The 17,925-nt window shown below is 44.4% G+C and overlaps 2 protein-coding genes and 1 long non-coding RNA gene across 3 annotated transcripts; 2 read left to right on the forward strand and 1 right to left on the reverse strand.

Moving 5' to 3' along the window:
- Positions 1–801: 801 nt before the first annotated feature.
- On the reverse strand, positions 802–8,650 carry LOC136457071 (uncharacterized). The gene is made up of 3 exons (XR_010759636.1): positions 7,992–8,650; positions 2,034–2,263; positions 802–1,912 (listed from the first exon to the last, which is right to left on the reverse strand). It is a non-coding gene; the product is annotated as an uncharacterized lncRNA (long non-coding RNA).
- LOC136457070 (potassium transporter 5-like) lies at positions 1,991–7,599 on the forward strand. The gene is made up of 9 exons (XM_066457113.1): positions 1,991–2,199; positions 2,678–2,900; positions 3,664–3,912; positions 4,202–4,252; positions 4,361–4,621; positions 4,803–4,855; positions 5,093–5,207; positions 5,297–5,551; positions 6,175–7,599. Exons 1-9 carry the CDS (start codon positions 2,041–2,043, stop codon positions 7,134–7,136), a joined length of 2,328 nt encoding a protein of 775 aa, XP_066313210.1. The 5' UTR covers positions 1,991–2,040; the 3' UTR covers positions 7,137–7,599.
- A 2,471-nt stretch (positions 8,651–11,121) lies between the features above and the next one.
- LOC136459787 (cytochrome P450 89A2-like) lies at positions 11,122–13,111 on the forward strand. The gene has a single exon (XM_066459629.1). It carries the CDS (start codon positions 11,365–11,367, stop codon positions 12,955–12,957), a length of 1,593 nt encoding a protein of 530 aa, XP_066315726.1. The 5' UTR covers positions 11,122–11,364; the 3' UTR covers positions 12,958–13,111.
- Positions 13,112–17,925: the final 4,814 nt, after the last annotated feature.

Consider the following 17,925-nt stretch of genomic DNA (forward strand, 5'->3'; position numbering starts at 1 on the left):
TAGTAGTAGGAACGAAGAGATGAATGAAAGCGAGGACGGCACACCATAGCTATGTCGTTGCTTCTTAGACGAAGAGACGAACGAAAATGGGTCAAGGTTCAAAGAAGGATGGCTGCAAGCCTGCAACTGGACACTGGAGATCGGATAACGGCCGGAGAGCATCTATGGACTATGGCATCATTGACACGACGACCAACAAAAGGAACAGACACCCGTCAAAACCATGCACTGAACATCTCTGCCCCAGGGCTTCCTGATTTTTAATGTACCAACCAAAGTAAAATGCCTTGAAGTTGAAGGCATTCCATAATTTTTCCCATGCGCAATATAATTTTATTCAAAATGGAGACCGGAAAAAATGAAGGCGAAAGATGCCAACAAACTCTTATCAAGTATATATCATCAGTTCGTCACACCAACTCTTGCAGCCCAAAGCTGCATTCGCTGCATCTATCAATTCCAAGCACGTCTGCTAGAAACTCTGATAAGGACAACTGGCACTAACCAGAAAATTTTCCGTAGTTGCACTCGCGATGGAATCCTAGAAATCAAACTAACAGCACTAACATTACGGCGTCTTTATCCACTGGCCATGCCACACGTAGTAGTAAGAAAAAGTCTCGAAAGTAGAAACTTGGAAAAACTCTTGAACTAGAGGCCTTGTTTAGATGCCATCCAAATTTCAAGTTTTTTCACTCTCTCTCCATCACATTAATTTTTAGCCGCTTGCATGGAGTATTAAATGTAGGTAAAAAAAATAACTAATTACACCGTTTAGTTGGAAATCACGAGATGAATCTTTTGAGCCTAGTTGGTCCACGATTGGACAATATTTACCAAATAAGACAAAAGTGGTATTATTCATCAGATTCATTTTTTTTTTTGCAATCTAAACGAGGCGCGAGCAAAGTTTAACCAACCTGGAAACTACCTTACAAATTGCGCACATGGTCAAACATCCCTGTCCCTTCAGTTGCCCATGCTGTCAGTCCATCCAAGGAATCGACACACTTGGTTACGGCCTTGCGGCCGTGGTGGGGTATACTCCAGATGCATGTCACGTCATGAAGATTGAAGAGCGTCCTGCAAACGTATCCTTCACGAGAAACAATAGTCAAGTCCATGGCGCAGATCAGCACGAAAGCGAGTTAGAACCGCCAAGCTGCAAAAGAACACTTGGGCTCCGATTTTTTCCAACAATAGCTGCTCACAGTATCGAAGATTGAAGTCAATACTGTTGACAGCCACTTTTTGGGCCGTTACACACTGTTGCAAATATCCCATATGGCCGTATGCTTAGTCCTTACGTATTGGCAACGAGAAATACACGCGCGCTTGCCTAAATGAAGCTCTAAGTTAACAAGTAGGAAAGCAAAGTTCAGAACCTATGGTAGTTGCTAGGCACTTGTGTAGGGTTTTTGACAATTATAATTTCAATTTTAAACTTGTAGGATATGTCTAGATGCCTTCGAAAAACAATAGTCGTTTTGATTTTTTTTAAAGGATTAGGACATCCATATGTGGCTCAATATGATTCTTTTGATTTCATAAATGGCATCTAGCCGGCTGCATAGGATTTCTTTTTCATCATTGTCAAGAAGTACGGGGTAAACTGGAAATGAAGGGCGAAGTCGCAGATTCTTATGGAAAGTCTACAGCAACACACTTACGACTTACGAGTGACAGCCACTGCCCACTGCCGATGAAGAAAAGTCACCATGCCCTCCCACGTAGCTACCTTCCCGGCTCATGTAAAGCAGATCACAAGGTTCACGGCTGCAGCGTTGAACGAAGACCTTGGCAAGTGAAGTGAATGATAATAACAGCGTCTGACCTCGCCAACATGAGATGAGAAATCCGTTTGTTGCACAAGCATCCAGTCTTATTCCAGGATATGTCCATACTGGCCGGTCTTTGAAAAAGGAAGAAAGCACACGTTCATACTCTAGCATCACAAGCAACTGCCTATAAAAGCCATGTTATGTGAAACAGAACAAGAGGTCGGCCAGAGCAACTGAGCAAGACTCCCGTACCTTCAACATGGCTGAACCTCAGCACACAAGCAGCAACGGAGCTGCTCACGGTGATGCCAACTCTGAACATGCATCAGAGAGAATGCCACCAAAGAGGTTACAGAGGTTTGATTCACTGCACATGGAGGCTGGAATGATCCCTGGTGGATCAACACATGCAGCCAAGGTATGTTCTCCAACTACTCTTATCCAATCAGATAACGATCCTTCTTTGGCTTGAAGTCATGTAACTGCACGGTAAATTTTGAATTCTCATCAGTTTATTTAAGCAAAATTTCAAAGTTAAATACAATTCTCACACAAACATACCATGTTGCACTAAACATTCTCGGTCCATAATGGTTAGAGCCTTGAACTCCAGGGTCGATGAAACCATTATTGCCTTCTTAGAACAAAGTCTAAGGGGAGTCTCCATGTGGTCGAGTTTTTTTTATTGTTCTTTTCATTTTGTGAAGTATTACTGTGATTCTGCTGAAATCTTAACTGTTGAATTATCATGTTCGTCGTTGTCTTACTAAAGAGACCAAGCATATCAGCTGCTTGATCATCTAAGGATTGTGTGGCTAAAAGCATATAGTCTGCTTTCTTTCTTTTTGAGTCAAAAAAATGTAATCTGATTCAGAGTATGCACTTTGATAATGAAGGTTGGCTGGGCGACCACACTGCATTTAGCATTCCAGAGCATAGGTGTGGTTTATGGAGACATGGGGACTTCTCCTCTCTACGTTTTCTCCAGCACCTTTACAAACGGGATCAACAACACGGATGACCTCCTTGGAGTCATGTCTCTAATTATCTACACTGTGATTCTCCTTCCGTTGATAAAATATTGTTTCATTGTCCTGCGAGCTAATGACAATGGTGATGGTAAGTAAATATGCTCCATACATCTTCTCAACACAACTTCTACTCTCCTAGTATGGCTGCAGACAAGCGTTTTTAAGAACTAGACTAGAGAAGAAGGTTAAAAGAACATTTCGCGGCCGCTCTCACCGAGCACATTTTTCATTAAGAAGTTAGCATGAAACGGTTACACAGTGCAAGCCACAGCTTGCGGCACGAAAGGATTAACTGAAAAGAATCAGAAAACATGCGGCAAGGAAGAAGCGAACTATTACAAAGAACCGTTTTGCGACCAACGAGCAACAAGAGGAGGCCTCTTGGAACGACAGAAGCTGAAGCACTTGGCTAAGCTGAGTTCTCCAGCAGCAATGGCCCGTTGTAGCCATCAGCCGGAAACAGCGCTTGGTTAAAAGAACATATTATAAAGAATGTTAGAAATACTTTAGAAAAAGGAAGTTTTATTCCAATCTCTGTATAAGTTATGCAGTCAATCAAAGTTTAATACAAAACAAGTCTCTCAAAAAGCTTGCAAGAGACTGTAGCATGTTTTTTTCTTTAAAAAAAAGGAAACATGGTAGGACTGCCCCTACAGAGAATATATTAAATAAAAGATATGTAAGTATGTACAGAGACTGTAGTATCTTTAAGAATATAGGTAAAAATTGTTAGGCTCCGTCCGTGAGAATTGAGCACCCAATTTGATAAAATAAAATTAAAAGCACCACAGGAAAACATAATTCGTTTCATGATAGAAGCTAACATGTATTACCAACTTATAATATTGCAGGAGGAACATTTGCACTTTATTCATTGATATCAAGGTATGCCAGGATTAGCTTGATACCTAATCAGCAGGCTGAAGATGCAATGGTTTCTCACTACAAGTTAGAGTCTCCCACAAATCGTATCAAGAGGGCTCATTGGATCAAGAAGAAGATGGAAAACAGTCCAAAATTTAAGGTCATGCTTTTCCTAGTGACAGTCCTGGCAACATCCATGGTGATTGGTGATGGTGTTCTAACTCCATCTATGTCAGGTGAGTTTCCTTTCTCATCTTTGGTAAAAAATGTTGTATGCAGGGGGATAGTTGAAATACACATGGATTATTAAAAGAAATAAGTCAGGATATCACTTTTATGCACTTATTCAACACACATGCTAAAAATTTCGTCTCAGTTCAAATACGAAAGAGGAAAAGTCAAAAGTGTCACTTGCAATAATTAAGAGAGCTATTATCCTGCCAGGCGATGCATGTTCTCTGGCCACTAGAATATATTTATAAGGATGATTTTTTTTAAGAAAAACTCATAAGTATTTTTTTGCAGTACTTAGCGCTGTTGGGGGGATCCAACAAAAAGCAACGAACCTGACTCAAGGTACACTAAGCTATGCATTGAAATGTATATGAATGAGAGTTACAACAGTTTAAATAACTTTACTATTTAGGATGGGAACTTAATCTGACCTTCTTAACCAAACAACAGGACAGATTGTTGGCATTTCAATAGCCATATTGATCGTCCTGTTTCTTGTTCAGCACTTTGGCACAGACAAAGTTGGTTACACATTTGCCCCAATAATCTTGACATGGTTCCTCTTGATTGCTGGTATTGGAGCTTATAATTTGATCAAACATGATGCTAGTGTCCTGAAAGCATTCAATCCAAAATATATTGTGGACTATTTCAAAAGGAATGGGAAGCAGGGCTGGATCTCTCTTGGAGGAGTTATTTTATGCATTACAGGTACTTTTGATCCCAGAGTCCATAACAGAATTCTGCAATATACCTTTTACCCTGATCTCTAAGAGATCACCTTAATATTTTGGCAGAAAAAATTGTGCTTACATAATGGCACTGATAGAAATAAAACATCGATAACTTTAACCAAAAGTCATGTAATGTGCATTGCATTTTTGTAAAACAGGAACTGAGGCAATGTTTGCCGACCTTGGTCACTTCAATGTGAGAGCTGTTCAGGTAATTGAGCACTTCTCCTAATTCCCAGCTTTTCATTTTTACAAACTACTGACCCCCATTGATTATGACAAGCTGTGATTATGGAGAAACACCTTTTGAGTGTGTGGAGAAAATAGTCCTAAAATGTGTAAAAGTATTTTCATCTTCTAAAGAAATAGTTTTGAATCTTGAACTTCGAAATTGCTTTATGTGTTGATTCAGTTAGATATTTATGATAAAAGTTTTATTGCACTACAGATTGGCTTTTCAGTAGTTCTGTTCCCTTCAGTACTGCTGGCATACATTGGACAAGCTGCATATCTTTGTATCTACCCAGAAAATGTTGCAAATACATTCTACAAATCAATTCCAGGTAATAAGAACATATAAGAATCAACTAATAAAAGACATTAGGGTTGGAAGATCAAATTCTAATGATGAACTCATGAACTTTGTTATCAGGTCCGTTGTATTGGCCAACATTTGTGGTGGCTGTAGCTGCTGCTATAATTGCAAGCCAAGCTATGATATCTGGTGCCTTTGCAATTATTGCTCAGTCCCAAGTTCTAGGTTGCTTTCCACGTGTTCGTGTCACCCACACATCAACGAAGTTTGAAGGACAGGTCTACATCCCAGAGATCAACTATGTGTTGATGGTTTTGTGTGTAGCTGTTACAGCTATTTTCCAAACTACAGAAAAGATTGGCAATGCATATGGTAAATTCTCAAATCTAGAAACAAGTATCCCTCCCACCCCAAGATATAATTAAACTAAGGAAAAAATGCAGTACCTGAATATTCAATTGTTTTTATGAAATTATAAACTACCGCATATCTAATTCTTTCTTGGCAATCATCTGCTTTGCTGCCGTTTTCTCTAAGTTTTTCAAAATCTGTATCAACTACTTGAAGCAATTTAGTGTAATGGGCAATCGGCTCCCAGCTTTGATAGGTTCATTTGCTCCCAGCTATACTTCAATAATAATTATTGTTATAAGATGCACTGAACTTGCTCCCCGCTCTGATAGGTGCCCCCTTATACCTGACTAGACTGTAAACAAGTTATGAGCACTCATATGTTATTGCTATTTAAACTGCGCAAGCAGAACACATGAAATCACCCTAGCAAACATTAAGATGTGGTGCTGTGTGAACGAAGACAATTTGATCAAATCCAAAAGATTAGTGTATTTTTCCAATTGCATGGTGATCTGTCAGCTTTTTCTTAAAGCAAGTAAGGACATGATCTACTAGAAACCATATAAGAACAATACACATCCTGAAATAGATCATCTTTACCTTATATGATCAGATACTCATACCACCATTATATTGTGCAGGTATTGCTGTTGTCTTTGTGATGTTTATAACAACACTTCTGGTCACTTTAGTAATGGTTATGATATGGAAGACAAGTCTGCTATGGATTGCACTCTTTCTAGTAATAATTGGTGGAGCAGAGCTCATATACTTATCTTCGGCACTCTACAAGTTCACTCAAGGTGGCTACTTGCCACTAGCTTTTGCAGCAATTTTGATGTTTATAATGGCCACATGGCATTATGTCCATGTTCATCGATACAACTATGAGCTCCAGAACAAAGTATCAAGTAACTATGTGGCAGAATTGGCCACTAGGAGGAATCTGACCAGGTTGCCAGGGATAGGCTTTTTGTACTCTGAGCTTGTGCAAGGCATCCCACCCATACTTCCTCACTTGGTAGAAAGGGTACCTTCCATCCATTCAGTTCTTGTGATTATCTCAATAAAGTACTTACCGATCAGCAAAATAGAAACAAGCGAGCGGTTCCTCTTCCGATATGTGGAGCCAAGAGATTACAGGGTATTCCGATGTGTGGTGCGCTATGGATACAATGATAAAGTAGAAGATCCAAGAGAATTTGAGGGCTTACTTATTGAACATTTGAAACAATTTATCCATCAAGAATCATTTTACAGCCCAGGAGGAGATAATTCAGCAGAAGAAATAGAAGATGCAATTGAGCCTTCCATGAGAGTTCAAGAGGCAACAATGTCCGATAGTTCTTCAGACAGAAGCACTGCTGCTCCATCAAATGGATGCATCTATGAGATCCAAACAATACAGAGAGAGATGGAGGATGGTATCGTCCATATGCTAGGAGAAGCTAATGTGGTGGCAGAAACAAATGCAGATTTATTTAAGAAGATAATAGTTGACTATGCTTACAACTTCATAAGGAAGAACTTCAGGCAACCAGAGAGGATAACATGTGTCCCTCATAACAGACTGCTACGGGTTGGAATGACATATGAGATCTAGAGCGATGCTGAACTTTGTGGAACACAGCAATTTAATCAAAGCAGACAGATGATTAGCTACTTGACAACATCCAAGGTCTTTTCAGTATCAAGTCAGGAAATGGAAGGTTCTGTTCAAAGAGGTGGAGAAACTAGAGTACATATAATGGGTGCTTATGTCATAAAGCTGTTAGAAATATTTCGTTTTAACTTACTCATGCCAAATTAGGTATGAAATACTGTATTGTTCTAAAGACTGCAATTCCTGCAAATGGTGTTATACTGTTACTTTTCCCCCCATCCCAAACAATTGGGGGGAGGGGCGCTCATCTAGCAAATTTGTATTATACAATGGTAAACACTAGCGTCCAGGCTGGCATACCGAGCGTAGAATACATAGGGAACTTCAGAGCAAGGAAGACAAACATGATGTTATATTGTGTTACTTGTTAGTCCTTAAAAACATGGTAAAATGGGGCAGTCTACTCGTGCGTTTGAGATATTGTACTATTACCCTGCTATACGGTGTACAGATCAGAAAGCAGGATACATGTGTGGGAAACTTGTTTCCAAAGATAGACACAGAGAAAAACACGCATCAATTCTCACCACTGATGAATCTATAGGGAGAATTCACCGCCGACCACTAAAGGATACAAATCAGCGAGAGAGTAACATTCACGAGCACTAATATCTGCTACCAGAAGCAAGCCACCCTCTGATCTTCACAAGTCACAACGCAATCCAAGGCAAGCAAACATTAGCACGGTGGTAAAACAGAGCGTCGAGGCCGGCATTTCGTCAAACAGAACAAGGGGAGCAAAAGAGAGAAGCTAAAAACGACGGCATCCGAAATTCTGAACCAAGGACATCGTACCTTGGCATCCCAGCCCTGGACGGAGGGTCCACTTGCTCGAGCGATCCGTAGCTGCTTGGACTAGTCGACTGGTACCCGATCGAACACCTCGTCCCTGCGGTCCAGCAGAGTGAGAGCCCAACGGATCGTGCCGGAGTGCTGGGACTGGGAGCAGAGGAGAAAAGAAGAACCGGGGTCAAAAAAAAATGACGGTGGTTGAGAAGAGCTGACCAGTGATCATCGGACATTGGAGGAAGCTACCGAGTGGAGATTACAAGGGATAGGACTTCGGAGTGATCGCCGCCCATTGCTGTCGCGGGCCGCGGGGGAACGAAATGGAACCTCGCAAAGGACATTAATATGGGCCTCAGCCAGGAGCGGCCACGTACATGTGGCCCAATAGGGACAGTATCGCCCTCGTAAGGGATATGGGCCCGGGCTTTAGTAGAGTATTTTTTGGGAACAGGGCTTTAGTATTAGTAGAGTAGACTAGTTCTTTGTACAAACTATTCTTTTTATTTTTGGCGTGGCTAATGCCCGGACGTCCACGCCGCTGCCCCCTGTCTGGCATCCCGTGCCTGCCCGCCCACATCTCGTTTGTTGCGCCGGCCCGCAAGCACGTGGGACCTGCCCACGCCAGTGGGACCGCCTCTGCCTTTCCATGCCTGACATCGAGGCGAGACAGTAAAAAGGCGAGGAGGGAGATGCAACACTCGATCTAGTTTGAAACATCCAGATGCAACAAATACAATATACATCTGAAAACAAATGAAACATGCATGTGAAACACTTGCAAAAACACTTGAACTATTGTAAACATACGCAATATCCAGATAAAACACTTGCATTATATGTGTGAAACATATGCAGCATCCAGATAAAGCACACTTACAACATAGGTTAGAAAAAAAACAGATGAAACATTGAGAATGGGAGCTTGCAACATACTTACATACGTGTACAACCATTGCAACATGTGCAACATCCTGATTTACTTTTGCAACACCCTTATGAAACACTTGCAACATACATCTAAAATATTTGAAACACTTGAAATAGACGTTGCAACATGGAGTTTCAGCGCAAACATCTCCTTACTGCTTGGGAGAATGGAGGCTCGTCGGCATGTGAAGTTCGCCGGAGGCAGCGGCCTGGCGATGCTTGTAGGTAGCGGCTCGGCGGTGGCTACGCCACAGGGCAGGGAGGCAGCAGCCTCGCGTCGTGACTCCCATGCGGTTGCGCGCCTAGCAGGGCCAGCAACCGCGCCGCCGCATCTCGCAGGCAGATGCGCGCCCCATCTGGTAGGCCTGGGCGGCTGGCAGTCGAGCGGCACATGCCAAAGCGGAGCCGAGCGCCGCGTGCGGGAGCGGAGCCGAGCGGAGCGAGACGTGCGAGAGTTGATTTTGTTTTTTTAGGCGAGCGGCGCATGTGACAGTGAGTGGAGCGAGGCGTCCGGCCTTCCGGATGTCTTAATGGTAAGCATTACCGTTTTATTTTTTGTAGAGTAGTTTTTGTACAAATTCACGTACCTGCCCTGGACTTTATAGGCTCAGCCTCCTTCATCATCAGGGGCCTGTTTAGAACGAAGGAATTGAAAACATAGGAATGTAAAAAAAAAGCAATAGGATAGGTGTGTAGTGGTAAAACAGAGGAATGGAAAATAGCAGAAAAGAACTAGCCAAGGTGTTTGGAACATAGGAATTCATAACACTGGATTAGAAAAAATGTGAAATAATAAATGATCATTATTAGTGTTTATTAAAATGATAATACTTTGGTTGCACATTTTATCTATGGCCATCTTTTTTTTTGAAAGGTTATGTATGACCATCTTGCACGTGAGGCTATTAGACCCGCTTGAGCTAATTCTCAGTCATGAAGTAGTATTTTTCGCTCACAATATTTCAGCATAAATTATCAATATAAGCTAAATTTTAGCATAAGCGAACAAGGTGATCATGTTATGCAAATGGGAGGCAAATAAAAATGTGAAAATAATCTCACCCACTAGTTCTCTTCGCATGCGCTTCTCCCCCCCCCCAATCCTTTCCCAAAGGCACATCATTGCTGCTCGGCATGGCCGTCATGCATGGGCGGCACAGAGAGGGCAGACCGCGAGCATGGCGGCGTGATGCGGCCATTGAGCGCGAGCAGCGCAGAGAGGCGAGACCGTGAGCAGCCTAGGCGACGCGGCCTGAAGCGATGCAGCGGCCAGCCAGCCAAGCACGGGCAACACGACGGATGAGCGCGGGCAACATGGTGTGGTGGCCGGATGTGGGGAGGCCGAGCGGATGCAGGCCTAGGGCTAGTTGGGCCATGCCCCTAGTCGCACCCCAAATGTTTTAGGAACAAGTTTTTAATTTTGGCCCAACAACGAACAGCCCAATAAGGAGAAGAGTAGGGCGGACCACGGAGTCGCTCGGTAGCTATCGGCGTTTCGCCATTGGAATTTGGCCCTAGTCTTAGCTAAATCATGGGTCTGCCACAGCGGTGCGACTTCAGATTCCTCCGTTCTTATGGTCATTATTAGCTGTTCGTTTATCTCTTTGTCATGTGAGTTTTCTCGGGCAAGCACGAAGGAAATGAAAACCAGATATCGAAGTGGATTCTTTTTTTCCTCCAAAATGAGCATCCAGAGGAAAGGAATTTGCATTTTCTTTGTTCCAAACACACATTCTCACTTCCTTTCCTTCGTTTTGCTTTTCCTATACTTTTCCTTCCATGTTCCTGCAATCCAAACGGGGCCTAATATAATGCCGTTAGTGGCTAAACTACGCACTGAAATGATTATGTCCATGCATCCGTTAAGTAAACTCCAAGCTGTTGGGGGGTTAATTAGCACCTAGCAGCCTAGTCCTTGGACTATTCACGTGACTTACACTAGGAATACTTTTTTATCCTTACATTATTCACAGGACTTGCACTATGAATAGCGTGACACATGAATAGTATAGAAATTAATTAATCCCACATGAATAGTGTAAGCCGTAACCACAACTCAAGTACTATTCCTCGTTAGGCATGCCGCGGTTCTTTTCCAACAGAGTAACTTTCTCGCCCTAGAGAAGGAGAAAACAACAGGTAAATGCCACAATAATCAACCTGGCTAGTGACACTGACAACCTCGTCTCCTCCTCCCATCGGCCATCCAGATCCTGCTGCTGCTGCTAATAAATCGCCCCAGCCCCATGACTTCAACACTCGCCACCGGCCGCCGGAAAATATCATCTGATCGCTTATATTCCCAGCCACCCACTTCCAACCGGCACCCAAACATTCCCACGTAACGTAATCTCCGGCCGTGATAAATACCCTGCCCGGAATTATCTCCGGCGAGGCGGCGACGAGCTGAGCTGAGCACGACGAACCCCGGACTCCCTCCCCACGCCTGGCCATGGAGGACTGGCTCTTCTACACGCTCACCACGCTCCTCTGCCTCCTCTGTTCGCTCCTGCTACGTGCCCGCGCCCCAGGCAGCAAGGCCCGCCATGCCGACTCCTCCTCCTCCGCGCTCCCGCCCCTGCCCCCAGGCCCGACGCCGCTGCCGGTGCTGGGCCCGCTGCTCTTCCTCGCGCGCCGCGACTTCGACATCGAGCCCGTCCTCCGTCGCATCGCGCGGGACCACGGCAAGGTCTTCACCTTCGCGCCGCTGGGGCGGGCGCGCCCGGGCATCTTCGTGGCCGACCGCGCCGCGGCGCACCGCGCGCTCGTGCAGCGCGGGGCCGCGTTCGCCTCGCGCCCGCCCTCCACGGACTCCAGCGCCGTGCTCACCAGCGGCGGCCGCAACGTCAGCTCCTCCCCCTACGGCGCCACGTGGCGCGCGCTGCGACGGAACCTCGCCTCCGGGGTGCTCAACCCGGCGCGGCTCCGGGCCTTCTCCCCCGCGCGCCGCTGGGTGCTCGGCGTCCTCGCCGCCCGCGTCCGCGCCGATGGCCGCCACGGGGAGACCCCCGTTGCCGTCATGGAGCCGTTCCAGTACGCCATGTTCTGCCTCCTCGTCTACATGTGCTTCGGCGGCGACCGCCTCGGGGACGACGCGATCGTCCGGGACATCGAGGCCACGCAGCGGGAGCTCCTCGGCAACTTCCTCAGCTTCCAGGTCTTCTCCTTCCTGCCGTTCGTCACCAAGGTCGTGTTCCGGCGACGCTGGGAGAAGCTCGTCTCGCTGCGGCGTCGGCAGGAGGAGCTCTTCGTCCCGCTGATACGAGCCAGGCGGGAGGCCGGCGCCGACGGGGATTGCTACGTCGACTCCATGGTGAAGCTGACCATCCCCGAGGACGGCGGGAGGCCGCTGACGGATGGCGAGATCGTGAGCCTCTGCTCCGAGTTCCTCAGCGCCGGCACCGACACCACGGCCACCGCGCTGCAGTGGATTCTGGCGAACCTGGTCAAGAACCCGGCGATGCAGGACAGGCTTCGGGACGAGGTGTCCAGCGTCGTCGGCGGCGCCGACTGCGAGGTGCGCGAGGAGGACCTGCAGGCGATGCCGTACCTCAAGGCCGTGGTGCTGGAGGCGCTCCGTCGCCACCCGCCGGGCCACTACGTGCTCCCGCACGCCGTGCATGAGGACACGACGCTGGACGGGTACCACGTGCCCGCCGGCACGCCCGTCAACTTCGCGGTGGGGGACATCGGGATGGACGAGGAGGTGTGGAAGGCCCCCGCGGAGTTCCGGCCGAAGCGGTTCCTGCCCGGCGGCGAGTGGGAGGACGTGGACCTCACTGGCAGCAAGGAGATCAAGATGATGCCCTTCGGCGCCGGTCGCCGGGTCTGCCCCGGCATGGCGATGGCGCTGCTGCACCTCGAGTACTTCGTGGCCAACCTCGTGAGGGAGTTCGAGTGGCGCGGGGCCGACGGTGAGGAGGTGGACCTCACCGAGAAGCTTGAGTTCACCGTCGTCATGAAGCGGCCGCTCAGGGCTAGGGCCGTGCCGCTGCGGTCACCGCCGCCCGCCGTCGCAGCTGATCGAGGGCTGCCTTCTCTCTAGCTGTATTACGTACGTAGCATCATGGCAACCAATTGGCAGTAGAATCTGCTTCTCGTTGCTCGGTCGATGTATTCATATAACCAAATATTAGGTGCGAGTAATCAAATTTCTCTTGTTCTTTTGGGGGCTTTGGTAATGGCGTAATGCTGCAGCTGCGCTAGTGTGCCTGTGTGTACATATAAAATACGTAATAAGTAAGTAAATATTTTACCCCCATTGAACTACAAAGATGATAAGTATGTAGACCATTTGTATTTGTCTCCAGCGTTTAGCAGTGTTGAAGAAGCGACACCAGGCCACACTTGTGCGATGCATCGATGGTGACAATTGACAAATACCATACACTACAGCCCTCTCAAGGACGATGGCGTGGCAGCGATCCAGGTTGCTGTTTGTAGAGCTGGGCGATGCAAACACGAAGCTTTTTCATCTTCAGGAGTGTCACCGTAGCAGGAAAAACTGCATTCGCTCATTAACTGTTGACGGTCACGCTGTTGTCGACTACGAGCAAATGGCCGAGGCTCTGTTCGCACACTACAACCAGTTTGCTTGGAACGCCGGCACCACGTTCAGCTTCTGTTCGGTTCGATCACATTGGTCGGCCGACCTTGGAGCTCTTGGGCCTTGATGCTTGCTTCACGGAAGAAGAGATTTGGGCAGTTGTGCGTGACACCCCAGATGAGAAGGAGCCACGGCATTCACGGGCCTCTTCTACGAATCGGCCTGGGAAGTCATTAAGGTCTTAGTTTGATATCCATCTCAACCCACATGTATTGACGTGGATTAGAGTGAAATTAAACTAAGTTCTATTCACATCCACTCTAATACATGTGAATTGAAGTTGATACATATGCATCGAAACAAGGTCTAAGCCAGAGGCAGAGAGAAGGCCCGGCCAACCTGGGCCGGTGCCCGGGCTCACCAACCGGTGAACACGTTAGCAGGTTGGTGATTGCTTTGATAATTGGTTGAAAAAGTTATGTAGAGCCACTCCATCAACGAGCACGGTACAAACTTGTACTTGTGAGATGGATTAGCTTAAAATTACTGTGGTTTTGCTTTCACATGTAATGCTCTATATTACGTGTTAGGTCTTGTTTGACAGAACTCCGCCTCCGGCTTTTTGCAAGAAGTCCTGCTAAACGGGCATCTAAAATACGGTTCATTTCTAAGAGTCCAAAGGATCTAGATATATTTTTTATATAATAGTTAGAGCCACTGAAATATGATTTCTCTCGGTTCCTCTTCACAACCTAATATAAAATGTTACAAAACTGCCACTAGAGCTATTTTTACCGGATGTTTTTCAAAACAGCTTTAGATCCACAAAAAAATTACTCTGCATAAAGAGTCGGAGCTATCTTAAGAGAAGATAGAGCCCTACCAAACGAGTCATTAATATTCGTCTCGCCCAGGCTTAAAAAAAATCCTGGCTCCGCCACTTGCCTAAGCTGGATATAATTGCTGCTCTCAACGTGTTCTCGTCCTTGGACGGCCATAGTTTCCATCTAGTAAATGACGCGCTGCTAGTGCTACTAAGGAAGAAATCTGATGCAGATTCTATCAAGGACTACAGGCCTATTAGTTTGATGCATAGTTTCGGCAAAATGGTTACAAAGTGCCTTGTCTCCGGGCTTACCCCCTTCCTGGGTTCTTTGGTTATGCCGAACCAAACAGCATCATCCGAGGACGCAACATACAAGATAATTTCAGAACGGTGCAATTATCATGCAGGCTGATCAGCAAACTAAACACTCCAAAGGGTGCTTCTCAAGGTTGATATAGCAAAGGCGTTCGACTCGGTATTGTGGCCCTTCTTGTTGGAGGTTCTTGATCGAGGCTTGTCTTCTCTCTAGATAGTATTACGTACGTATCATCATGGCAATGAATTGGCAGTAGAGTCTGCTTCTCGTTGCTCGTTTGCTATATAAGTAAATATTTTTACTCCATTGAACTAAAAAAATGAAAAGTATCTAGAGCACTTGTCAGCATGGCAGTAGAGTCTGCTTCTCGTTGCTCGTTTGCTATATAAGTAAATATTTTTACTCCATTGAACTAAAAAAATGAAAAGTATCTAGAGCACTTGTCAGTATGTTCGTTTGGCTATGGCTTGTCGTAAACGATCGTAAATTTTCAGCCGAAACAGTATTTTTCTCTCACATAAACCAGCCAGCAGTACTTCTTCATGAATCAGCAACGATACGAACCAGCCAACCGAACAGGCTGTGTATTTGTCCCCCAGCGTTTAGTAATTAGCAGCCTATTCGGTTGGCTGGTTCGTATCGTTGCTGGTTCGTGAAGAAGTACTGCTGGTTGGTTTATGTGAGAGAAAAATACTGTTCCGGCTGAAAATTTACGATCGTTTACGACAAGCCACAGACAAACAAACATGCTGTAGCATTGCTGATGAAGCGATTAGCGCTTGTGCGAGGTCTCCATCGACCAACGATGGTGACAAATACCCTACACTACATCCCACTTCATCCCAGATCAGGTGTTCCATTTCATGAAATTTGATGCGATGGTGTTACCTTTCGTGTTTATACTAACTATTAGCGGCCGGAGTGACACTGAATCAAGGTTAATTTTACGAACCAAATAAAAAAATCTGAAGTGAAATAAACGATACATTACTCTATTGCGGCTATTGTACATATATATAGTCACCTACTCTCTGAGGAAAAGATGCAACTTTTCTTTCTATTAAAACCTCTACGATACTTCCTTTACTTAAAAAAATATTAGAAAGTAATACCTTGAATAAATTTGAGCCATTATTTTTTTAGATTTTTTATAGTTAATTAATTAATTAACCTTGGAAAAAGAAATCTCAAACCCCCTCTTCACGGGAGAGAAAAACGTGCGTCCACTTCCTTCTTCGTGCGCACGGCCGCTCCCTTTCTTTTCCGCGACTGCCCCTTCCCTTTTTTAGAAAATTTCCTATTTGGTCTTGAAAATAATGTTCCTTTTCTATTTGACCCCGAAACTAAAAATCTTTCCTATGTGTCCTCAACTCGAGTTTTTCTTTCCTATTTGACACTTCTGTAGGTTTGGGTTGCTAATAGTATCAAGTCCTATGTAAAAAGTCTGTTTTACCTCTGGAGTTTTTTTACCAGTCCTGGCATTCCATGGATAATATTGCTATCTTTCATGAATGTTTTTATCTCAAGCTGCAATGTTTTAGTTTTTGCTTGTGTTAAATAAATAAAGCATGAAACATCATCTTATATAATTACTTATAATTATATTCAGTTTAAAATTAATTCTTTAGATACATGAATAATAACAATATAATAGGTCTCCAACAACATCCAATTTGAAAAGATGACATGCAGCAGGACGATAACATATTTATTTTGGAAAACTCACATGTTCACATTCAGGTTCACATGCACAGAAACATTCAGCATCCATGATTATATTTAGCATCCATGATCATAATAAGAGTTACATTCAGGATCACATGCGCAGAAACATTTTCATAGGTTTGCATCCATTACAGACATCTTTAACACAATATACATTTAGGCAATTTTCTCATACAAGAATCATAAACTCAGACTTCTTTTGCTTCTTGTGCTTAGTGCCGGACTATCAGGCTGAAGTCTTTTGCTCCTTGTGCCCGTTGCAGGGCTATCAAGCTGCGACAAAAGATTTTTTGCAGCGTTTTTATCTACTTCTTTCTTCCTCCTTTTGCCCTTTAACTTGACAACAGCTTCTGGTTTATCTTTGGACGTAGGAAGCTCAATTGAATGTGGTTCAGGTTGATTTGAACCACTTCTGGACCTGTACATGTTCATGTGTATGGAAACATTATTTGAGATCAAATCGAAAAACTGACCATGCAAAATAATTTCAGATTTAGTATAGGCTACCTTTTTTATGCTCCAGAGTTAGAGGAACCCCGCTTTCCCTTTTTCGTACTTATAATCTCCAAGCTTACACTATAAAAAAGAAGAGAGTTTGGTACTTAGAAGTCACCATTAGCTTTCTATTAGTAGAATATTTATTCAAGTTTTTATTAATTACCTTCCTGCTAGTCTAGAATTAGAGTCAGCACCCTTTCTCTTCTTACTGGCTGTAGTTTTGACTACAGTAATATTGAAAGTACTAGGATGAGACACCATGAGTTGGAATGTAAATGCAGAAATTGGAAATTGAGCTAACCTTGGTGGAAAAGTCATAGAACGTGTTGGTGCTTCATCCTCCAATGGCACAATGGAACTCTGTGCTGATTTGGTAATCTTCTTCCTCTTCTTCGGTGTCCCTCTACATAAGCAAATAGATAGTAAATAATCTGATCTAATAAAAATAAAATGTACATAGAAGATGAAACGTACCTAAGAGTTTTCATTACTTCAATGTCTTCTTTGCTGCCCTGTCACACCCAATTTTAAGGATAAAATTGAATGCACTAAACTCGTGTGTGCCCAGGAATCAATCACACACACAAGCTGACAAATTACAATAGTATCATCACAGTGTCACATACATTAGAGCTATAATAGAACTTAGTCTCATACATCACAGCGGAATAATAAAGATAGAATGAACTCTCGCGGCCGTCATCACAGGGAAGGTCAACTGGTTGACCACAAGCCTAATAATCCTCCGGGAAATCCTCATACCCGTTGTCATCTGTTACCCATCCGGGATTTTTATCCAAGTAAAGAAAATAAACAAGTGTAAGTACATTCCGTACTTAGCGAGCTAACATGGGGTTATGAAGCTCAAAAAGGATAGACTCTGGTTTACTGCAGTTAGCATTTTTAATAGGTCAAACTTTTATTCTCAAGTATTATCAAGTTATGCTTAAGCTCCCATTTAAACCCATAAGAACATATATCAAGGTCAGGTTTACCATATTTCATCATAGAACAACTTAATCGATCATCATCAAGTATCCAGTTATTCTGTGAGTTTTCCGGGCCGCTCGTAACCGTGAGCACGGCTGTTATAACAGTTTGT

This window comes from Miscanthus floridulus, chromosome 6 (assembly GCF_019320115.1).
Source record: "Miscanthus floridulus cultivar M001 chromosome 6, ASM1932011v1, whole genome shotgun sequence".
NCBI lineage: Eukaryota > Viridiplantae > Streptophyta > Magnoliopsida > Poales > Poaceae > Miscanthus > Miscanthus floridulus.